Raw genomic sequence first — 25112 nt, forward strand, 5'->3', positions numbered from 1 at the left:
GGAATGTTCTGTATGTCTGTTAGGTACATTTAGTCTAGAGTGCAGTTTACATCTGAAGTTCTTTGTTGCTTTTCTGTCTGGATGATCTGTCCATTGCCGAAAGTGAGGTGTTAAAGTCCCCTACTATTATTGTGTTGCAGTCTATCTCTTCCATCAGATCTGTTAATATTTTATAGATTTGGTGTTCTAATGCTGGGTGCATATTTATTTACAATTGTTATGTCCTCTTGCTGAACCAACCCATTTATCATTATATAATGACCTTTTTTTGTCTTTTTACAGGTTGGCCTTAAAGTCTATTTTGTCTGACATAACTATTAATACTTCTTTCTTTTGGTTTCCATTTGCATGGAATATCTTTTTCCATCACTTCACTTTCAGTCTATGTGCCCTTACAGGTGAAGTGAGTCTCTTATAGGCAGCAGAGAGGTTTTTTTTTTTAATCCATTCAGCCCCTCTGTCTTTTGATTGGAGAACTTAATCCACTTATAGTCAAGGTAACTATTCATAGATAAGGACTTACTATTGCCATTTTGTTGTTTCGCAGATCCTTTCTTCCTCTCTGTCTTCCTTTGTGTTTAACTGATTTTCTCTAGTAGTATGTTTTGATTCCTTGCTTTTTTTATTTTTTGTGTATCTGTTATGCTCTCTATTGCATTTTTAATTTTTTTCATTTTATTTTTCACGTCCAGGATTTCAATTATTTTTTTTCAATCTCTCTGTTAAATTTCTCATTCTGGTCCTTTATCCTTTTTCTCATTTTTTTGAATTTTTTTTTTTTTTTTGTATTTTCTTAAAGTGCTATGAGCTTTTTAAAAACAGTTATTTTAAATTCTTTGTCAGGCAGCTCATATATCTCCATCTCTTCAGGGTCAGTTACTGGCACCTTATTTTTTACTTTTGGTGACCTTATGTTTTCCTGATTATTCTTGGTCCTTGTGGTGATGAGTCTATGTTGGTGCACTGAAGTAGGTACTTATTCCAATCATTGCAGTCTGGCTTTGTCTGGGAACACCCTTCAACAGTAAGCCTATCCATAATTTTTGAGCAGACTGTCTGGTATAGCCCCTAATCTCATGACAGTGGCAGTTGTTGTAGCAATGAGGGGGTGCCTTAACCCCAGGATCGCAGTGACCAGTGTAGTGCCAGTATGGGATCCTGTCATTGCTGAGGGCAGCACAGCATTGGAGTGTATTCAAAGCTCATGGCTGCTGAGGCCAACACAGCACTGGGGTGTACCCAAATCCCACAGCAGCTGTGACCCACCTGCTGCTGAGTTTTGTCCAGAGCCCAAGGCCACTGTAGTAGGCCACTGATGATGCAGACTGAAGATGAGTCCACATGGTAGGGGCTATGTGTTAATTCCTGGTACCAAGGCAAGTCTGGATGGAGGCTCAGTCCATGTGCACTGGCCTGGAGCCAGGAGATATGGGGAACTGTCTAGTGCTGGCTTATACTGTGGCAGGCCTGGTATTAGGGTTTAGAGCAATGTCCAGTGGTCACCTCCCTCTTTTTCCCCAAGCAGATGGTATCTCTCTCCATTTAGTGCTGTCTGGGATTGAGGGAGGGGTGACAAGAAAATGTAAAAGTATCCTTCCTACCCTACTCAATGAATCTTTTCTTATTATTAATATTATGCTATAACCAGGTGCTGTGATCTCTCACCTAGTTTCTTTAGCTCTTGTGAAGGTATTTTCATGCATGGACAGTTGTTCAAATTGATGTTTCTGCAGGGGGACAATCGCTGGAGAGTCCTAGTATGCCATCTTGCTCTAACCTCTCTGAGAAAGTATACTTATTAGTTGCTTTTTTCCTGTGTATAGACCATAATTTGTTTCTTTGAATGTCTCCTAATTTTTTCTTAGAAACCAGACATTTTTAATATTATAATGTGGCAATTCTGGAAATTAGATTCTACCCCCTCACCAGGGTTTATTGTTGATGCTTATTCTATCTGATTTTGTTTATAGGTTTAGTGACTTTTCTGAACTAATTATTATAGCCTGGCTGCCACTGAGATCTCTTTCCTGTTAGCTTAGCAGTTGTCTGGTGACTTAATAGATATTTCTTTAAACTCCAAGATTCTGGGTTTTTCTTCCTTGATCAGGCATTTTCTTGGTTGCAGTAAAGTGTTGATTAGTTTCTAGAGTTCCAATAAAGATGATTCTGACAGTTTTTGACAAATTATTCACTGCTTTTGTGGAGGAGTTTTTGAAGTTTCACACTCTGCCATTTTTTCTGTCACTCCTTCTCTTCATTTTATTAGTCAATCTGGGTTTTTTTCCCTCTCTTGTTCCAACTGGATAATTTCTATTGATCAATCATTAAAGTTTTCTGAGTCTTTCCTCTGTCATCTCCATTCTACCATCAAGTCCATCCAGTGAGTTGTGTATTCTGATTATATTTTTCGGTTCTAAAATTTGAATTTGGTTTTTTATGTCTTGCATTTATTTCCTGAGATTTTCTATTTAAACATTTGTTGCAAGAGAGTTTGCAATTGCTTCTTTTAACATTTTTGTAATACCAGTTGACATCCATCCCTAATCTGAAAATCTGAAATCCAAAATGCTCCATAATCTAAAACTTTTTGAGTGCTGACATAACAGTCAAAGGAAATGCTGATTGGAACATTTTGGATTTTGAGTTTTCAGATTAGGGATGCTTAACCAGTAAGCATGATGCAACTATTGCAAAATTTAAAAAAAAAAAAAAATCCAAATGTGAAAGACTTCTGGTTCCAAGCATTTTGGATAAGGGATATTCAAACTATAGTTCCTTTAAAGTCTTTATCAGACAATTCCTACGTGGAAATTACCTCAGTATTGGCATCTCTTAATGTTCTTTTGAATGCGAATTGAAAGTCTCTTACTTCACATACCAAGTAATTCTGAATTGCATTAGGGTATTTTGAATATTATGATAAGAGACATTGGGTCTTGTTTATATTCTACTGGAGAATGTTATTTTTGTTTTAGCACACAATCCACCCAGTTAGGTTCAGGTTGAAATTTCCATAGCCTTCTGTGGGAAATGATTCCAATGTCTACTAGTTTTCAGAGCTTTTTTAGTATTCTTTGGATCTTTCCTGCATGTGCACCACCTAGTGGTCAGTATAGGACTTACGTGGTGGTCTATTCATTAACTCTGTTCTCAGTTTTGCTAATTAGGATCAGATCTACACATATACTGCTCAAAGTTTATCCCAGAAATTTATGAACAACTTTATGAAGTTGCTTTATCATGCTTCTCCCTTTATGTGATTTCTTGGACCCCTTTTGGTCCTTCTGCCAGAAACTTGGGATAGTAGTTACTGTAGTTACTCCCTTCTTTTGTGTTCTTCCACGATTGGGCCTGCATAGATACCGAATGTTTAACAACCAGGCTTTCATTCTTAAGTAAAACTCATCATCATTATTATCATCATTAGCAGGAACACCAGCATATCAACAGTTCTTCTAATTAACAGTTAATAATAACAATAATAATAATGAACTATCTGGGAGGAAATATGACAGGAACTGGTAAGATTGGTATCCCATAGCAAGATATCTCAAGTCTAGCATTTAGTGATACTTGAACAAAATGGCTGGCTCCCACTCACCCTGAGCTACCACTTCACTTTTTATTGCCTTATTTTTAAAAATGGATGGACAAGAAATATTAAAACAAAACTAAACAGAAAAAAATTATCAGAACAAACAGATAACTGAAATAACAGGATTTAACATTCCAGTATCATACTAATAAAATAAGAACAGGATGCTGGGAAATAAGAGTAACAACCAAATGAAAAAAGCTCTTAGAAATTAAAAATATAAAATTATCACAATAAACAAAAAATTAAAGGAAAGGGTTGGAAGTTAAAATTCATGAAAATATCTGAGAAACTGTAACAAAATAAAAGTCAGAAAATATAAGTGAAAAGAGTCACTAAGGTCAATCTAGGACCTTTAATATCTGACTTATAGGAGTTCTAGAAAGAGAAAAGGTAAACTGGGGGAGAAATTATCAAAGAATACAGAAAAGGATGTGACAAGTCTGTCCTACTAACTTATGGGGAGAAGAAGGGAGAGAGCTGTAAGAGAGAAAGCTGGTGATGTATCTCCTTCTGCTGGGACTTCAAGTCCATGAGAGAGGAGTATATTGGGTAAGTTAAGGAGAACACTGACCATGAGAACAAGGACTCCTGCCCTGATTCCCATAACCAGCATGAGACCAGTCACCTCCCCAATACTTCTGATGCCATCTTAGAGTCAACCTGGGGAGCAAGAGAAGTAATTGAAGCAATGAGAAATTATTCCCCAAAGACTGATTTAAACTCCAAGAAGCTTTAAATTATGAAATTGGACTGAGTTATAAATAAGATCTTCTCTCCCCAGGAACTGGGTAAGTTGTGGACTGTTTTATCTGGGATACAAAAGAAAACAACAGAGATCTTCTCAGAGCTGAAGAACAAATACTGTCTGAAAGAATACAGCAGTTTGAATAACATATCTACATTCTAAATGTATCATAGAAAATTTCACAACATCAAGAATAAAGAGAAATTTCTAAAAGCTGTCAGAGAAAGAGGGGTAAAAAGTACCCTACAAAAGAAGAGTTATCAATGAAACAATGCCTTCAAAGTTCTGAGGGGGGAAATTTCTATTTAGAATTCTTAATGTAGTAAGGTTATTAAATAAAAATAAAACATTTCAGAGAAGCAGAACTCAGAATGTTTAGCTCAAATGCACACCATTCTTAGGAAGTTACTAGAGCATCTTTTCTAGCAAAATTACATACTAAACCAAGAAAGATGACATGAAATTCAGACCACAGTGGATCCAACCCAGAAGAATAAGGGAGGAAATTCCCAAGATGTCAGCTGTGCGGTGGGCCTAGAGAAGATACTACATTAGGGTAGGAAGATGGAGGATTTCAGGGAGCAATCCTAAGAAAAGCAAGGATTCCAAATATTTTCATATTACTCCTAAGACTCTGGAGCTCTTGGAGGTGATAAACGCAGAAAAGGGGAAAAAAGCCATTCGAAACCCCATGTAGAAGCAAAAAGCTATACAAGAAAGGAAGTGTAATCACAGTATACTACTTTATACTGCTTTGTTGTATAGAGGATAGTATTTACATAATCATAATAATATAAACATTTCATTTTCTGTTAGAATCAAGCAATAGACAAAGCACAGAAAACACAATTATGGTTACAACACAAAATACAGATGTTCACAACTGTTAAAATATAAAGGCTTAGGGTAAAACTACAAGTAACAGCAGGGAGCCAAAAGATATTGTCTGTCATCAATTATTAATAGAATAAATAAAGGGGCAAATTTTATTCACAATTAGAAAAGTAACCAACAGAAAAACAAAACGTAGTTATATAACTACATTGGGGAGAATGGAGATGGAGCAATGTGAGCTAAATCCGCATTTATGAGAGCAAGGTAACACAATAATAAAGAAGAAAAATAGACAATATCTAAAATATGTAAATCAAGAAAGAATATCATAAGTACATTATTTAGAGATACCAAAGGAAACACATGAACTAAAAACAAAATTAGAAGAAAGAAGTGATTCCTTTTGAGGAGTGAGACTATATATTATAAGTCCTTCTATACCATTTGATGTTTTTATGCATATGAATCTATTAGTGTGGTGAAAATTTTTAAAATTAATGTTTCTTGGCTAAGTAACACTTTTGTATGGTTATATATTCCAAATCTATGAAAAGGATACAATGAAGAAGTCTTCACACTTTCCATTCCCTCATACCCACTTCATCTCTGCTGATGTGACTAATTTGTTTCCAGACATTTCTGTGCATTTATAATCAAATATGCAGGTGTGTTTATTTATCTATCTCTCTTCCACATCTTTACACAAATGAAATGATACTATACATACTGTTCTTATGCCCTGCCTTTTTCATTTAAGAGTATATCTTGGAAATATTTGTATATTACTACCAAGCTTCCTCATAGTTGTTTTACTTCATAGCTGCATATCATTCCATTATATGAATGAATCATCAGTTCTGTACTGATACACATCTAAGTTTTTTCCCAATTCTTTGCCATTTCAAACAATGCTATACTAATAAATAATAAATTCTTTATTATTGTGTTATCTTGCTCTCATAAATGAGGATTTAGCTCACTTTGCCCCATCTCCATTCTCCACAATATAGTTACATATCTATGTTTTGTTCTTCTGTTGGTTACTTTTCTAATCTTAAATAAAATTTGCCCCTTTATTTACTCTATTAATAATTCATAACAGACAATAAATAATAAAAATATTATAAATATAATAAATATATAAGAAAAAATTTAAGACAGGCTTTGTCTCTATCTCCCAATTATACAATGAACTTGGCTTTCAACTCTGCATCCTCAGTGCCTACCATGGTGCTTGGCATACAGTAGATACTCAATTAAGTTTGCTAATTTAGATTGAATTGAATTTTAATGAGGAAACTGACTTATGCAAACATTTAAATGAGATACTATAATTCTGAAATCAAGTTTATTGCACAGCAAAGACAAGAATCTGTACAAATCTATAATAACCTGCACACTCAGTCTTTGTTTTACAATTCACCAAAGAAAGGAAAAGTAGGAGTACAACTCAGTTTAAGATAAATATAGGAAATGTGGAGCAGGACTGTGGTGATATAATTACAGTGCTTATATGATCCAAGCTTCCCAGATCCCCAATATCCAAGCTGCTAAAGAGATTCTAACTCCTCATAGAGCTGTTAATGGGTATAAGTAGTTATGTAGAGTTCTTAGTATCTTACCAGCAAAACAAATAAAATGAAATAAAACAATCAATTCCCTGGTGGATATTAGTCCACCAATATATACATATATCTTTGTCATACTTACTCGGAGCTCTTTTGGGCCTGTATGGATTGGAAGCAAGTGTAGAGTACCCGGCCAGTCTACCAAAAAAAAAAAAAAAAAAAAAAAAACCAAGAAAAGGAAAGAAAAGACACACAAAGAAGGATTAATATTGGGAAAGGTATAGCAATTTAGTAGACTCTAACACAAAACTCAAAAGCCCCTCTAGAAGTAGAAAGTTAAAAGAGATTCCAAAGATGGAATATGCCATAAATCAACTTCTGTTAGATGGATCATATACTCAGTCAACAATAAATTCATTTTTACCACAGATTCTGAGAATATAAATAATGTACTAGATGACAGGACACTCTTGGTATTCTTGGCAGAATTCATACGCATTAATATAATGTTAAATAGTAATTTTCTTTTTGTTTGAACTGACATATATATAACCTCTTGACATGAAACATAAAATTCAAACATAATCCAAATAGAGAATGGCAAGACTAGCCATTGATCAAGCTTCTTAACCTCTCTGAGCTTAAGTTTGTTCATCCATAAAATGGGGACAATAATATTCCTCATAGGATTGTTGTCAGGGCACCTAATAAGTGTATGCCATACAACAGGTGACAAATGGTAGTAGTTGTTACTATTAATATTATTAGCAATCAAAATATGTGCAGCATCAGATCACTTCTCATTGTCTCTACTCCTACCAGTGGTCAAGCTTCCATCATCTCTTGTCCAGATTACTGCAGTATCTTCCTAACCAGTTTCACTGATGTCATGGATTCTACCCTCCATCCCCTGTCCCCCATTCAGTCTGTTATCAACACAGTAGCCAGAGAGATCCTATTAAAACATAAAGTCACCCTCCAGAGACTTCCCAACTCAGAGCGTCAAAGCCAAGGCCTTACAAGGTCTGGCCCCCAGTTATCTTTTGGACTTCATTTAGGATGACCAAATGAGTTATCTTCCAAACCAGGACACTTCTGAGAGGGAAAGAGATTAACTAAATAGGACATTAGGATAATAGGGTAAAACTAGGACTGACAGGGGCAAACTGGGATATATGGTCATGGTCTTCCTCACTTTGGTGCAGCCACACCAACTTCCTTGATGTTCCCTGAAAATGCACACTCACCTTAGGGTCTTTGCACTGGCTATTTCCTCTGCCTGGAATGCTCTTCCCCCAAGAAATCCACAAGACTTGCTCCCTCACTTTCTTCAGGTCCTGACTCAATGACCCTTCTCATTGAAACCTTCCCTGGCCACCCTATTAAAATTGCAAAGAAATTTTTCTCTACTCTGTGTATGTGTGTATTTATTTACACACACACACACACATAACACATAAAAGGATACCTTTGTGTTCTTATCTTCTATGAAACAGGAAAAAATAAGTCCTACAAAGCCTTGATCCATCATCTGGTACATGGCTTGTGTGCGAACATCTGAAAATGAATAAAATAAAATGAATAAAAATAAAACTCTTCTGTCAATAAACTAGAATAACTTGAATATTTGAAGATAATAATGGCATATAATCCTCCCAGGATTCATATTCTACAGGCAGAACATGGATATACCCTAAGGACAATGTGATTGTCAAAGTATAAACATTTTGCTAGATTAATACTATGGAAAGTCCGCAATTAAACAAAAAAAACCTTATTAATAACTCTATGCTGCCTAGCCCAGGAATAGCCCTGCTATGAAATATAGCATAGAAAAAAATTGAAAACTTCAGTTACCTCCCAAAACTTGACAATTTCTTCCATGGGGACTCAAAGAGAAAGGCTTTGGAAGGAGAAAAAAATATTTCCTAAAAAAATCCTTTTGATAGTTTCTACGAAAGTGAATATATTAGACTTGTTGCTAAAGAATGGAAGTATAGAACTATTATGGAAGAAACTCTTAGAGGAAACCACTGTATAGAAATGATTGCAATATAATTAAATTCAACATTCCAGAGAGTAGACATAAAACACCACTATATGGTTACTTAAGTTTTGAAAAGGATATAATAAACAGGTACTAAAAAAACATTTGAAAGGATTAGTTAAAATATGAAATACCAAAAACTAATCAGAAGCTAAATTTAAAAAGCTAAACTCTTCAGACCATCATTTGTAGAGGATACAAAGGATCAGGTATCACAACAAAACACTGCAGAGCATAGTTTGGTTTGACGATTTCTGCTTAGTTTGGCAATCCGTTCTTAAACATTCTTTGCATTTATAGCTTTTGGATCTGGACTGAGACTTCTCCCCAATGTCTTCCTAAGTGAAGACTGAGACCAAACAGCACCCAGCAGTGAATATGAAGGAAATACTGGCAGAAACTGTTGCTGAAAATATGTAACACTGTATACATGGTCTCTGTACTGCTACATGACCTTGATAAAATTCTTGATACTCTAAGCCTATTCCTCATCAGTTAAATGAGGATAAATATCATCCCTTCTCTCACAGGGTTTCTATTTTTTTTTTTGAGACAGAATCTCACTCTGCTGGGGCTAGAGTGCCGTGGCGTCAGCCTAGCTCACAGCAACCTCAAACTCCTGGGCTTAAGCAATCCTCCTGCCTCAGCCTCCCGAGTAGCTGGGACTACAGGCATGAGCCACCATGACCGGCTAATTTTTTCTCTATATATTTTTAGTTGGCCAGATCACTTCTATTTTTTTAGTAGAGACAGGGTCTCGCTTTTGCTCAGGCTGGTCTTGAACTCCTGACCTCGAGCAATCCACCCGCCTCGGCCTCCCAGAGTGCTAGGATTACAGGCGTGAGCCACCACACTCGGCCCAGGTTTCTATTTTTTTAATTGCACAATGCCTAGCATATCAAAGGTACTTCATAAGCATTAGTTCCATTCCATTTCATCCATTTCATTTCAACCACTGAAAATGATTACTGTCCTACCATGTCACCCAAACTGCTTTTGGCAAGGTCACCGATGATCTATTTATTTTTGGTCTTCCTTTTACCTGACCTCTCAGCTAATTACTCCCTCCTTGAAACATTGTCTTCACTTGGCCTTCTCTCAAAATATTGGCATGACCAGGGCTCAGTCTTCAGTCCTTTTACCTATCTACCCTCACTTCCTGGGACATTACATTACATCCAGTTCCATGGCTTTACCTCTTGTCTCTACTCTGGCCACTCTAAACCCCATATTTGTTAGCTGTTCACAAGGAGCTAAGGAGCTTGAGCTAGAATGCAAATTAAGGCAGTACTTCCTTCATTGAGAAAGCCTTCTTTTTTTTTTTTTTTTTTTTTTTTGAGACAGAGTCTCACTCTGTTGCCCGGGCTAGAGTGAGTGCCGTGGCATCAGCCTAGCTCACAGAAACCTCAAACTCCTGGGCTCAAGCGATCCTCCTGTCTCAGCCTCCCAAGTAGCTGGGACTACAGGCATGCACCACCATGCCCGGCTAATTTTTTCGATATATATTTTTAGCTGTCCATATAATTTCTTTCTATTTTTAGTAGAGATGGGGTCTCGCTCTTGCTCAGGCTGGTCTCGAACTCCTGAGCTCAAACGATCCGCCCACCTCGGCCTCCCAGAGTGCTAGGATTACAGGCGTGAGCCACCGCGCCCGGCCTGAGAAAGCCTTCTTAAAGAAAAAAATGTAAACTGAACTAAACAATGTGCTTAGTGACTAGATGACTTAAGTTTGGTGTAAGCTCCTTATCTCATTGGTCACAGACAGTTTGCACACCGGAGTCAGTCTACGTATCACTGGCCTAACAGACGTTTCAAACTCAACGTGTCCAAAATCAAATACTTAATTTCCAACCCCCCCCACACACACACACAAAAAAAAACTACCTTGCAAGATTTCCCTATTTCAGTCAGCAGCAATTCTATCCTTCCAGATGTTTACTGTTTAAGGTAAAAACCTTAAGGACACTCTTTTTTTTCCCCCTAAGAGATAGGGTCTCACTCTATTGCCCAGGCTTGGGTGCAGTGGCACAATCATAGCTCACGGCAGCCTCGAAGTCAGCGATCCTCCTGCCTCAGCCTCCTGAGTAGCTGGGACTACATGCACGTAACACCACGCCTGGCTAATATTTTTCATTTTTATTTTTTTAGAGATGATGGGGTCTCACTATGTTGCCCAGGCTGGTCTTGAACTCCTGGCCTCAAGCAATCCTCCCACCTTGGCCTCCCACAGTTGATGCTCTTGACTCTTCCTTCTATCATACCCTATCCCCAATTCATCAGCAAACCCTGTTAGTTCCATCTTCAAAACAAAACCAGGATTTGATTATTTTCTACCACCTCCTCTTCAACTACTACCATGATCCAACAAAGCCGCCATTACTTCTCTTCAGTGCAACAGCCTCCTATCTGGTCTCCAAGCTTTCCACCTTTGCCACCCTGCAGTCTGTTCCCAACCCAGTATCCAGTGATCCTTTGAAAATGTAAGCCAGATTGTGTCATACCTCTTCTGAAAACTTTCCAATGGCTCCTGATCTCGGAGTAAAAATTAGAATCCACAGTAGCCTACAAGAACCTACATATCTTCCAGTGCCCCTCTACCTCCCTGCCCTCATTTCCTACCACTCTCCCCCTGCTGCATCTTAAAACAGAGAAGGCTGTTAAAGGTTTCAAAACACAAAATTAAAAAATAAGAGGATTAACTGACTATCCTGCTCCATAAGGCAGCAAATTCAACCTATTCTATTCTTCCCTAATCTCCAAACACCCAGCCCCTTGTTTCTGAGCCTCCTACTTCACTGAAAAACTTAATGTTCCCTCACTTCTCCTTTCCTTCACCTGAAAGTAACTTCATCGCTTCATCTAGCTCTCTGGACTCCCTCCGGTCTGCAAAGAGAAAGGACTCTAACCCCTTTTCAGGGCTAACAGTGATGAGCTAGGCTTCCTCCTAGATTTTGTTACATTAATCATCCCCCATCTCTCTTTTGTGTTCAACACCTCTCTTTATGACTTAGGGTAAAATGGCTTTTTATGTGTCCTCAACCTTGTCCCCACATCAAGCAATTCTGTCCACACAGATCATATTCGCCACCATGGTTCTACATGACTCATCACCTCTCCACTGAAAACGCTTGTTCAAATGTCTCTGATATCTTTCTAAGTGCTAAATCCTCATCTCAGTCTCCTCTGCATATTTGACCCCTCTGCAACATTTAGTGTAGCTATCCTTTCCCCAAACTGTGTTTTTCTTCTGTGCCCTGTCCTCCTACTTTTTTTTTTTACTGTTTCTTCTCGGTCTCCATTGCCCATGCATCTTTCTCCTCCCATATCTTAAATGTAAAGACTTCTCCTCTATTTTCCATGCACACCTCTCTCTGCAATCATGCCCCCCTTGCGTCTAATTATCACACCAACGCCAAAGACTCTTAAACCTACCTTACTAGTGCTGACCTTACTTCTGAATCACTCAGTTCCTTCTGAGATTTCCAACTTCATGCCAGACATGACCCCCAAAATTTCCTATCTCCATTGCCAGCTCATTTATTCTAGAAGCATTTTAGAACAGAATTCATGACCTTCCCCACCAGACCCCAATCTCCTTCACCAGTGTTTCCTCTACCTACCTTCCCTTTAATTATTTTATGTTCTTACCCAGTGTATACAATTAGGGTCTTCCTTAGTTTACCTTCACGGAACTCCAGTTCCCCACATGGCTGAACACTATGAAGTCACCATGTCTGTAGATTCTTTTCCATTTCCGTTGGCACCATCTTTATAATTATATCACTGATACTTTATTACTGGCAATTTGTCTTAAATCTCTCACCTCTCCAAATGATGTATATTATACAGCAGTAACAGAGTCAAAGCCACAGCCATAAGGAATGAGATCAACCCACTGGAGAAGTATAGTGAGTACAGGGAACCATTGAATGGAGACAAGGCCAGGTTCAGAGAGATGACCCTTGGTTGTCTACTTATAAAGCGAAAAGCAAGCAGCAGGGATTGCAAGTCACAAATGTATATACTCTTTAATTATTGGGGCCTGTAAGAATAAAGGTTATACTGTAAGAATACTGAATAATGCCTTGCGCAAAATAAGGGCTTTGTGCTTTTTGGCAGAGCCACCAGGAAAGAGAACATCTCTGAAAAGTATTATAAGAGTTCCAATAAATGAGCACAATTGTCTTTTTTAGTTTTCCAGGGCTATGACTGGGAGAATAGATACACTGTGTCAGGGGACCGTTCTCGGTTGAAAACCAGAGCTGCCCTCCCTGTTCTCTACCTTGTCAAGAAAGAAAATTCGTATGTTAGTCTTGTCACATTGGGACCACCTTCCCGGGGAACGCTGATGCAGAACAGACTGTAGTCACTTTCAGCTGATTCAAAGCTTCTTGTGATTTACCAAAACTTCAATCAAGACAGGAACATGGTCCTAAGCTAAGCATGTTTGCACTACTGATAATGAACTTGTGAAGCAGGTAGGAAAGGCCAGGGACCATCCGATGGCCATAAGGCAAGTGAGGCCAGCTTTCCTAACCAAATGATTCAGACACAGCTGTCATTCCCTGCCTTATGCAGGCAGGTGCTGCATCTTCAGAACTCAGGGCTCCTGTTTCAGCAACCATGTGTAGAAATATGCAGTCTATTTCTACCTACCTCCATGCAGCACATGTCCCTTTTCTTCCTAGTTTAATAGTGGTTTATAGGGATGGCAGGCAGCACGGAGTCAGCAGTGATTAACTGGAGGAGATACCTCCAAGTCACAGATCAATTCGATTCCTTCTCCAGTAATCTGAAGATAGAATCTCATTTCTTTGTGGTAATTTTAGTATCTTTAAATCTCAATAATAAACAAGACTTCCAGAGCTCAAAATAAATAAATAAATAAATAAATATAGAGAAAAATCTGAATATTAGCACAAAACATCATGTCTAAACAAGGATAGTTCTCGTGGAAACTGCAGCCCTATGTTTAATACCATGATTAAGACAGGGAGCTTTCAGGCCATGCCTGACACCAGGTATTGTTAAAGCCTAGCCCCTGACTTCTATTTATACCAGTGGCCTCTTTTCTTACAGATTAAGCTGCATCTGTGTACTGTATTTTCAAGCAAGAAGTCTTCTGCCTTCATCAATGAAGTCTGTACCCCCATCACTTCCCTGAAATTATATTTGCTAAGTAACAATCACCTCCTAAATACCAAATCCAAAGGACACAGTTGACTACCACATGAAGTAGTTTGCTTGCATTTAGGGGCCATATTGTATAAAAAATATATATATTTGTAAAAACTCAAGACACATTCTGAGAGGAGATGTTCACATTTCGGGAAATAGTCTGAAAAGACAACAGAATTACACCTCCTATTCCTAGTGTGAAAGTAGAACACTTTAAGCACAAGATTCTTTAATTTACTCCCAACTAAAAATTTTTCTGAAACTAAAGCCACATCCCCCAATTGTTGATTTAAAAAACTATATATACCAGTGCTTTGAGAATACAAACTTTGAGATAGTCATTACATTTTGTCAGATAGCTGAAAAGAGTAGCACTTACTTATATATCTATTAAAATAAAATTTTGGTTCAACCTTCACTTATTCTATACCTTGTCCTAATAGTTTTCATCTAAATCTGTTTTGTCAAGGGCATAGAGATGTATTGAAATATTTAAAAGTTTCTTTATAATGGTTCCAAGGAGTATGAACTTGTAACCTCTACAATTGAATGCTTGTTTGGGAAAATGTAAGTTGTTAACATGATTGGTTGTAGAAAACTGTTTGCTCAATTAAAGTTGCAACCTATATTTGTCACAGGAGGTTGACTTTATCTATTGATGCTGGTGATAAATTAAGTTCCTATGATATCACTGCTCAGTGCTAATTACCTCACTCTATAAAATTGAGATCTTAAAATGAGGAACATAACTATAGGTACATGTCTCCTTGTAAAAAGCATTTACAAGTAAAATGAAGTGAATATAAGAGTAGCTTCTACAAACAGTGCCAAGTCTCATGAGATTTATGAAATAGGCTGCACTATTTAAATCATGTCTCTCTTTCTTTTCCAAGCATGTACTTTATAGGTAAAACTCAAGTAGGCTAAGCGTATGTATGATATAACTCAAGTATATCTCTTTCTCCACCACCGAACTTATGCTTCCTCCTCCATTTCTTATTTCCATGAATAGGGTTCCCATTTGTTCAATCGAAGTGAGATGCTGTAGACATTCCTAGGCTCCTGATTCATATAAACCTGTTCCAATACTGACTCTGCCACTTACTAGCCATTTGGTTTTGGACCAGGTATTTCACTCCGAGCCTTAGCTTAGTTTCTTCCCTTAAGAGACACACATTCCTCATGATTACTTGGGGGGTATTTCAATAAGTAGAGAGTGCTTGACAGTGTCAATGCTTCATAAGTTGGGTTTAAAAATGTTCACTAGATTTTTAACATGGATGTCACTGATGACTAGCAAGATCCGCTTCAGTGAAGTGGTGGGCTAGAAACCAGACCAGAGTGGAGTGAGGAATAGGTGAATGCAGAGAAAATGCAAGTTATATATCTCTTTGATTTTGAACGTGAAATGGAAGACAAGATGGACCTGAAGGAGAAGTGGGATTGAGAAAAGTATTTTTCTTATGTTTTCCTCAATGTGAGATCTGAGCATATTTGAAAGCTCCATGGATGCAGGGACCTTCTGTCTCTTATTCACTGTTTTATCTTCAGCACCTTGACATGTAGCAGACACTCAAATTTATTTGTCGAAAGAAAGAATAAATGATGGGAAGAATCCAGCACAGCACAAAAGGATGTAGATGTATAGGAAAGAGAAATATAACAAACAGTGTAAGGTTCTTGAGAACATGGGAAGCAAGGATAAAGGAGGAGAGGGAAAAGGAGAAGATGGGCACAGTGACAAGTAGGTGAGTAAAGAGAAATGGATGAAACTCCTTTCTAATGGCTGTTTTTTATATGAGGGTGGGAAGCAGTGTTATCTGCTGAAAGTGAAAGAGGCAGTGGGGAGATCAGAAGTTTGAGAATGAAAAGGTTTGCCCTTGCAGACAGTAGGAGCACACTGATCAGAGATATCATGGAATGTGCACAACTTCTTAATTTTGGAATTGGATTCACAGGTATTATGACAAACTGGCATGAGGCAGGTCCTCAGTATCTGTTCAACGAAAGGACATTTGAGAAGAGGCTCCTTATCAGCAATTCCCATTTAACCCACATTTGTTAATTCTACTTTATCAGATGCATGAAAGTTTTAGTGTGCAGCAGAAAGACTTATGACTAAAGTTAACATCATAGTGATGAGACAGTCACCACGTGCCTCCTGATGGGACACGCTGAGAAGGGCCCAGTGGTGCTCCTGCCAAAGGTGCAAAACCTGAATCTGGTCATGAACAAACAACAGACAAATCCAAATCTTCCAAAATGTTCATGTCATGGAAGACAAAAAAGGTCTGAGGAAGTAGTCCAGAGTAAAGGAGATTAAACCGACAGGAAGACTAAATACCATGCATGATATGATACTGGATCCTGCATTAGAAAGAAAAAAAATACTCTAAAGAACAGTATTGGGATAATTGGCAAAATTTGAATAAGTTCTATAGTTTACATAATAGTATTGTATCAATATTTAATTTCCTAATTTTGATAATTGCGCTCTGGTCATGTAAGTGAATATCCTTGATCTTGAAAAATACACAAGGAAGGATTTAATGGTAAAGGAGCATCATGTCTACAACTCACTCTCAAATAGTGTTATGTGCATGCACAGGTATATGCACACGTTTTGTACAGCAAGACTATGATAAAGCAGATGTGGCAAAAGGTCAACAATTGTTAAATCTTGTTCTTTAGACTATTCTTGCAATTTTTCGGTAAGTCAGAAATTCTTTTAAGATAAAATTTCAAAGTCTTAGTCTTGGTCTACCTCACTCTTGCTTTTGTTCACTCCCCTCCCCACCCCATCCCCACTGCAAACCCCAGCCCAAGGCTAGCTCTCTTCATGCTCTTTTGAAGGAATGAATAAATTCTGAAAGTGAGTTATCAAGCTATTCTATTCCAACTAGCTTCCATTCCATTCCTTACATGTGAAACTTTATCCTTTATATATTTTTTATTGCTATGGTGAGGAATGTAATTTAACCTCATTAGAGTTTCCTTATTTACTGTGCCTTTTACTATAGAATGACCTATCTTCTCTCATTTATCCTTTTGCTGATGATGTAACTGTTACCTTTATTTCCCCCATATAGCTTAACCTCACCTGTTAGTTTTTCTTCAAGTCTTTAGGTTTGTAGCTTGTCTTTAATGACATCTTATTATTGTGTTTTTTCCTAATCCTGAGGCTTTTATTTTTATAGGTATCTACCTTGTTTATATTCGGTGGTACAAAAGTTCTGTGTGGACTAAATCCTGTTTCTTCTTTATCATTGTTATTCTTTGTTTTCCCTTCAGTATTTTTAACTGTTTTTTCCCCCTCACAAAATCGTTATGGTCCAGGACAACAGGAGCCAGGACTGTATTATTCCATACAGGTATCCAATAAATTTCCTGAAGGATCATTTTACATAATGATCCTTTAAAAATATGTTTAAGACATGGTCTTAGATATTTAATATACTCTCTCTGTGTCCTTGGGAGTTTTATAAGTAAATGTTTTGGTTCTTTCCTTTGTTGTTTGTTTTATAGGTGAACAATAGCCACTGTGGTCAGCACAGGACAAGGTGCCACATGTCATGATTTCATATGCTGCTCCTAACAACTCTGAGACAGATAATATGGTCTCCTTTTCTGATAAAGAGGGAACTAGAGAGGCAGGTTAAAAGATTTTCTCAACTAGTAAGTGACTGAAACAAGATTTTAACACAGACCTGGTCTCTAATGGAATCCAAAGCTAGTGTTCCCAACCTTCATGCTATGATGATCTCTCTCTAAACTTTCTTTGAGCGTAGCCTTTATTGCATATTCTGATATTTGTTCCAGGTAGGATCTCCATGCTCTAGACTCCAAATCTACTTTGTGTTTCATTGTTTATATTTGGCTCCTTAATCATTTCATAATTTAAAGTTAATTTTGTTCTGTTATACTCTGCAATCTCCTTCGTTCCTGTCTTATATAAAGCTTTAAATTGCCTCACTGCTATTACCGCTGCATTATAAATTCCTACCCAGGTTCTTGTTTAATGGCTCAGGCCTTCTTCCCTGAGAGAATTCAATTATTTTCTGAATTCTGAAACTTTTTGGGTGCTGTACATCAAAGACTGATACAGTTTTTCCCTAAGTTCTTAGGGAGTTTCTTTTTACCACAAAATTTTATCTTTCCTATTCTAATGTATTACCAACACACTGACTGCCACACTAGAAAAAAAATATTTTTCCTTGGGGCCACAGTGTTTTATTACAAAAATAGAATAAAAACTTCAAAAACAAAACGATCCTTTTAATTTAATGAAAAATGAAATTTATTGACATCTCTTCACTTAATCCATGATTTTAGAATTAATCTGTCAATATTAATTGTAACAATAAGAACATCAACAAATAAGATTTTCACAAACCAAGTGCAGAGTTTTGCCCAGGTTTTGCTTCACGAGGCCCCAGGGTCAAAACTAGCGTGAGTTAAATACAACTCACATGGCAGTTAATGTGTTAATGACAACTGTTCAGGAATGTGTAGCTCAAACTTTCCTTCATTTGCAGTTAGTACTTAGTTCTTTCTGGCTGATGGTACTGCCATAGGAGAAATTTGAAGCCAATCCGATTTTAGTGTTGATGATGACAGGAAAACAAATCAAATGCTGATTTTATTCAGTGATATTAAGATTTTACAGGAATACATTTATAGCTATTAAAACAACCTTTACTGGGACATTAGTGAGCCAAATAAAGAACTTGAATAAAGTCTGTAACTTAAATAATAGTATTATATTAATGTTAATTTCCCAGTTTTGATAAATGTACTGTGGTTATATAAGAGAATTACTTTGTGTTTAGGAAATTCTTGCTTTACCCCTTTGTGTTTAGGGGTAAAGTGTACCATGTCTGCAACTTATTCTCTAATACTTCAGGAAAAAAATTATAATCAGACACAGACATATATGCACATATATGTAGAAAGAGAATGATATAGGAAATGTTGCAAAATGTTAACATTTGGAGAATCTGGGAGAAAGGAAGTCTATCACCTCCCGTATTCTAAATCAGTATTTAACTGGGGCTGTTCAACAATATCCTGCCCTAGGACCCAGTCTCAGAGGTTGTTCGAGTAGGTCTGGGTTGGGATCTGGGAAAGATTAATTTGGGGCAGGTACATTTCATAAAAGCTTTCCCAGATGATTCTGAGAAGCACCCCAACCTCCACAACTGAGAACTACTACTCTACCACTCGTCTTTGATTAAAGTCTGAGACTGCCGATGACTTTTTGTCATTCATATCAATGTAGATGAATAGAGAATTTGTTATCAACTCAAGGCCATATGACTAGAAATAGCACATCACAGTGGAAAGAGCACAAACTTGGGAGTCACACCTGGGTTCTGACCTCAGCTCTGCCACTTCCTTAACCCACCGGAGCCTGTTTACTCCTCTGTATAATGGTGGGGCAGGAAATCTCTAATTCACAGGTTACCATGAGGATTAGAGGAGAAAATATTCGTAAACCATTAGCACATAGTTAATTGCTCATCAATATTAATTCGATCTCCCCAAATAAAGATATTCTACTTCTTTCTAGAGAGGCAGGGGGAGACCAAAAATGATCATGATTCTCAAAATGGGTAATGACAGAAAGAAAGCAACTTAGTTACATCATACTGATTAGCGAGGTGAGGAGGTAGATTCCCAATGGCTAAGGATGGACTATGTGTAAACAGAGGTTGTAAAAACCAATTTTGTAAATTTCACCCTTAACAATTTTCAGTCTTCAGAATGGAGTATACTGGACAGTAGTGGTATTCAGTAATCAGCAATTTTCAGTTAGTTTTTTTTTTTTTTATGTCAGCTGATTGTCAGGCTTTAGTCAATCCTGATTTCCTCAATACAGATCAAAATGGGGTGCTGAAATTTTATCCCATTATTAAAAATAATCACTATGACATAAATCATTACTTTTAAAACATGGCAAAATAAATCAAAATAATGAAATTTGTTTAAGAGTACTCAAATTTTTGTTTCAAATAACCATGGTCTATGTAATGGAGATGGTAAAATGATATTCATTTCTGAGAATAAATACTTAACCCCATAATACTTACCAACATGCGAAGGCCAAACAGTTATATGAGGATGGGAATGATACCAGCCCACGACTCTCATGGGGCGACCTGTTAGTTCAGCCAATCTGTGTGCCTGTCAAGGTATTTTTAACACAAAATCTCTGGTGCTAATAAGGGGTCATAAAGCATCCTGAAGTTTAAAATCAACTTATTACAATTTAATGACAATGAAATAAAGTGGATGCTCAGAATTTCCCATACTCCCCATTTAAAGCCAAGGTTTTTTTTTTTAATAGAATCCATACGGTTTCCATTACTGTAAAGTTACATTCTCTTAATAGAATTTAGCTAATGCTTATCACTCAAATCCTCACCAACGTGCTATCTGAAAAGAAGTTTATCTAAATCTTCAGAAGCTGTCACTTCCGAGACTGCTGCTGCTATCCTGTAAAATGCTACTTAGTTTTCCTGCAAATTATTTACATTAAATCATAATAATCTTTTTTATACAACTAAGTCTGAAAAAAAGCAATACTTTTAAAATGTACTTTTAAATTTTCAAATGCTAAGAGAAGTTACTTAACTTCTCTTAGCCCATTTCTTCAGCTTCAGACTGGGGAATAATGCTTTGCAGAGCGGTGGAGAGTAAATGAGGTAATCCATGCCAGCTGTTTCGCAGGCCACTGATGAGTACAACCTGTGAGGGAACTACCCGAGGCCAGGGAAAGACCCCTCAATCCCCTGAGAAAATGAAAGGTAACTCTGCCCAGCACTCAAGCATAATAGGGACTAGGCAGCTGTCCCCACCTGCCAGGACAGAGAATCTCATCATTTGTTCGGGAGGCCTCAGCCAGGGTACTCAGAAGGGTCCTGCCTCAGCAGCATGGGAAAATCAATCCTACACTAAGAGCTGCCCTGGTCTCACACAGCACATCTTCAAAGCAAGACTCGGAAGGATCAAACCGTTTCCCAGTAACTTCACAGCATCCCAGAACACAGCTCATGGACATGTCTAGGAAAACAGAAATACCCAGCAGTCAAGGGAAAAGGTGCAAAATCTGACATCCAATCAAAGACTACCTACCAGAGCGAAGAAGGAAAACACAACCCTTAATGAGAAGATGGAGAAAAGATTAGTGGTTGCAAGGGATTTGGGTTGGGGAGAAAGATAGTCTCAAAAGGTCACATACTGTATGATTCCACTTGTATTAATGTAGCATTCTTGAAATGGCAAAATTATAGAGATGGAGAACAGATTAGTGGTTGCCTGGGTTTAGGGGAGGTGTGACTATAAAAAGGTAGCAAAACACAGATCTTTATAATGATGGAACGGTTCTGTATCTTAACTGCTGTAGTGTTACATGTATCTACCTGTGTGACAAAATAGCACAGAACTACACATATTGCATCAGTGTCAATTTCCTGGTTTTCATATTACACTCTAATTATGTAAGATGTAACCTTTAAAGGAAATTGGGTGAAAGGTACAGAGACCTTTCTATACTATTTTTGTAGCTTCCCATGAATCTATAATTATTTCAAAATGAAGAGTTAAAAAACAAGATGGAAAAGGTATACACTGTAAGAGACTCATAAAAATGTAAAAGCAACAACTCAATTGGGAAACACACACACACACCAGGAATAAACTGGGAAAACTCATCATCCTTACCACTAAAGGCTAATTTTATTAATATATAGAGTGCCTATAAGTTATTAAGGAAAAGATTATCAAATCAATAGAAAAAAAAGGGGCAAAGGAAGTAACCAGATAATTCAGAGGAAAACACAAATGAGTCATAAAAATGAAAAGCTGATCAAGTTTACTGATAATAAGAAAAATTAAAATTGCAAGAAATAAGATATAATTTTTAGCTGACCAGATTGGCAACAGTCAAAAACTGTGATAGCACATGTTTTTGAGGGTGTCGGGAAACAGGAACTTTTGTACATTGCTAGAGGGTGAACTGGTAAAACATCTATAACCACAAGTACATACAACTTTTGCCCCAGCAATTTCACCTCTAGGAATTGATCCTACAGATATATACACACAGTATGAGATGCAGTATGTACAGGGTTATTCACTGCAGCACTAAGACTAAAAGATTACAAACAACTTTAACATCTGCATGAGGACAGGTGAAATTTTCAAGATACACTGTTAGATGAAAAAAAGAATACTGTATGTCATAAGCTATCATATGTACTAAATAATTTTGAAAAAAAATATTCATATGTATTTCTGTATGCACAGAATTTATCTGTAAGGATACATGGAAAACTGATATCCCTGGTTATATCTGGAAAGGACCCTAGAGGCACAGGGTTTAAGAGAAATACTCATTTTATATATCTTTTTATAATCTTTAAAGCTTATACTATGCATGCATAGTATAGCAAATTACTTTTCAGTTGACTAAAAGATTAATCCAAAAGAATGACAAATTACTAAAACCAGTGATGCAAATTTAACTTGCATAGCTGAGGTATGGAGTCCAGATCATAGGAAGCAAATGCCCCGTTTGAACATTCTTTGGTTGTATTTAAATATGGAATATTGTATTTAGTTCTCAACACTGCATTTTTGAGAGTAAGTCTCAAAAGAGAATCTCTCCAAAGAATAAAGACCAGGATAGTAAAAGGCCTAGAAATTAAATGATACAAGGCAAACTGGAAGGAGGGGCAAAGAGGAAGAAGAGAAGAGTGGGGAATAGGTAGGGCTTTTATTGGAAGAATTGGGTATTTGACCCTGGGATCTTTTGGCATTTAGGAACAGGAATGTCTGAAATTTCTAATTCTTCCAATAAAAGCCACTTAAAAGAAAAAATAAAGAGAAATTCTGATTAACCAAACAATTGGATCTAAGGGGTAAATATGAAAACTGGGAACAGTCACCAGGAAGAAAATTTGTGAAACCATCTAAAGCAAGATGACTGCAGCAAGCAGACCAGTGTGGCTCAGGATCCCCAGAGCACTAAAAGCTTCTTATTGACTGATAAAGGATATTTCTGCCTCTGTTGAGGCTGCAGACAGCTGCTCTGGAGAAATTTCAACTCGGTCCTTCCTCTTATCAGAACGTCGCAAAATGATGACAGAATGAATGTGAACAATTCTGACGGTGTCAACCTAAAGGAAAATCCACAGAAATGGTTACTTATGTCTCTTTCCAAAAACACATCTCCCTTCAATTATAGAATTGCATTTTATTATAATATCAAAGATTCAATTTTAGAAAAATGACTCTTTTCTCATAAACAATGAAATGTTTCAAATAAAAAACATCGAACCTCAATATATACATTTCAGAAACAAAAATATAAAAGCTAATATTTAGATCAAGGAAGGACTTTTTGAATGATTGACTAATTATTTGATTTACAACTATGTGCAAGACACCGTGTCACACAAAGGAATATAAATCAAAGTGTTCAAAGTGCTAATGATATGGTTGAGCAGCAAGTACCATACATGAGTAAACTACACTAAAATAATGTAGTAAATCAATGCTGTAGGAGCTCAGAAGAAAGGATTCACTTAGATTAAAAAAAATCTTCATAGAAAAGGCATACAAGTGCCTTTTCTTTGGTTACTGTCTGTGCATGGGGGCAAAGGGGAACAGACTTTCTACAGGTGCCAAATGGACGTACAAGCTATGGAAGCAGTAAAGTGTGAGTGAAATGTTTGGGAGATAAGCTGGACAACTGATTTAGACACAGAGCTTAAGGTGAAATGGCAGATGATAAAGCTAAGAAAGTTGGGGTGAGAATGTACAAGGCTTCGAATGCCAAGCCATGATTTGCAGGATGAACTGGAAAGAAATTATTTCAGATAAACTGTACATGAAGTGGTGACAAAGTACTATTAATAGACTAAGTAGATGGCACAGATGGAAGAAATAGATTTGAGACCCACTAAGAAGGAAGAATCTACACGATTTGGTAGCTTATGGACCATGGGTGATGGAGGACAGGAAGTTGGCAAAGATGACTCTGAAGTTTCGAGGTTGAAAGTAGGTGGAATGTGGGAGGCAGATCTAAGTTTAGAAAGGGCCAGGAAGAAATCAAGATGAGCTTATTTTCAGATGAGCTTATCTGGGATGAGAGGATGTACAATATGGCAATTTCTAGCAGGTAGGTGGGATTACACCTTATGCTCAAATAGAATCAATGGAGGAAGCAATAAAGGTTTATGAGTAGACAAAAAAGGTGTGGACAGAGGGAGCAGATGTCTGGCCCTGAATCAAGGGGGATGCCCACATTAGGATGAGGTAGAACAAGAGTAGCCAGGGAGGAAGATAGAGGAGGCAAAACTAGAACAATGAAATGGTACAAGACTTTCAGGTGAAAGGATAGGCTTAGCATTGTCAGAAGTTGAACGGACATGGGTAAAATCTGAGAGGAGGCTTTTGAAATAAGTTATAGACCTACACTGTGCAACACAGGAACCATTAGGCACATGTGGTTACTGAGCCCTGGAAATGTGGTAAGTCTGACTTCAGATGTACAGAAAGTATGAAATACACATTGGAATTCAAAGACTTAATAAAAAAGAAAAGAATGTAAAATATCTCAAAATGTCTTAATATTGACTACATCTTGAAAGAAAAAATCCTTCAGATGTTTGGGTTAAATAAAATATACCCTTAAAGTTAATTTCACCTATTTCTTTTTATCTTTTTCCTTAGGTTACTAGAAAAGGTAAAATTATATATGTGGCTGACATTTGTGGCTCATACTATATTTCTAATGGATAGACAAGCAAAGATTTTATTTATTCTTTATATTCTGCTTGCAATTTTAATTTTTGGACACAAGAAAGCTAACCAATTTAGCTCTTCAGTTTCTCTTGTGGAGAATTAAACCAAATGGTAGAACTGGTTTTCAAAAAAAGGCAGACTTTGCACACCAAATGCTGATTATTCTTATATTTGCATTTACTTTCAAAATACAAGCTGCCCAAATGATAAACTGCTGAAAAGCAAGTATGAAGAGCTCTGCATAACATCTCAAAAGACTTTATGCTCTGGCATTATTCAACTACTTGTAGTTCCCTATACACCATGTGGTCTTTTTTCATGCCTCTGTGCCTT

General features: G+C 37.1%; 1 protein-coding gene across 1 annotated transcript in view; it reads right to left on the reverse strand.

The window, feature by feature from the left end:
* The window catches only part of BRCC3 (BRCA1/BRCA2-containing complex subunit 3), an 80948-nt gene that overhangs the window by 52222 nt on the left and 3614 nt on the right, over nucleotides 1-25112 (reverse strand). Inside the window, exons 4-7 of the mRNA XM_069463188.1 lie at nucleotides 23036-23149; nucleotides 20060-20153; nucleotides 8214-8302; nucleotides 6888-6943 (exon numbers count right to left, since the gene is read on the reverse strand). Of these exons, the coding sequence (XP_069319289.1) occupies nucleotides 6888-6943; nucleotides 8214-8302; nucleotides 20060-20153; nucleotides 23036-23149 (353 nt within the window). The remainder of the gene's footprint in view (nucleotides 1-6887; nucleotides 6944-8213; nucleotides 8303-20059; nucleotides 20154-23035; nucleotides 23150-25112) is intronic.

Source organism: Eulemur rufifrons, chromosome 30 (genome assembly GCF_041146395.1).
Source record: "Eulemur rufifrons isolate Redbay chromosome 30, OSU_ERuf_1, whole genome shotgun sequence".
In the NCBI taxonomy this organism is placed as follows: Eukaryota; Metazoa; Chordata; class Mammalia; order Primates; family Lemuridae; genus Eulemur; species Eulemur rufifrons.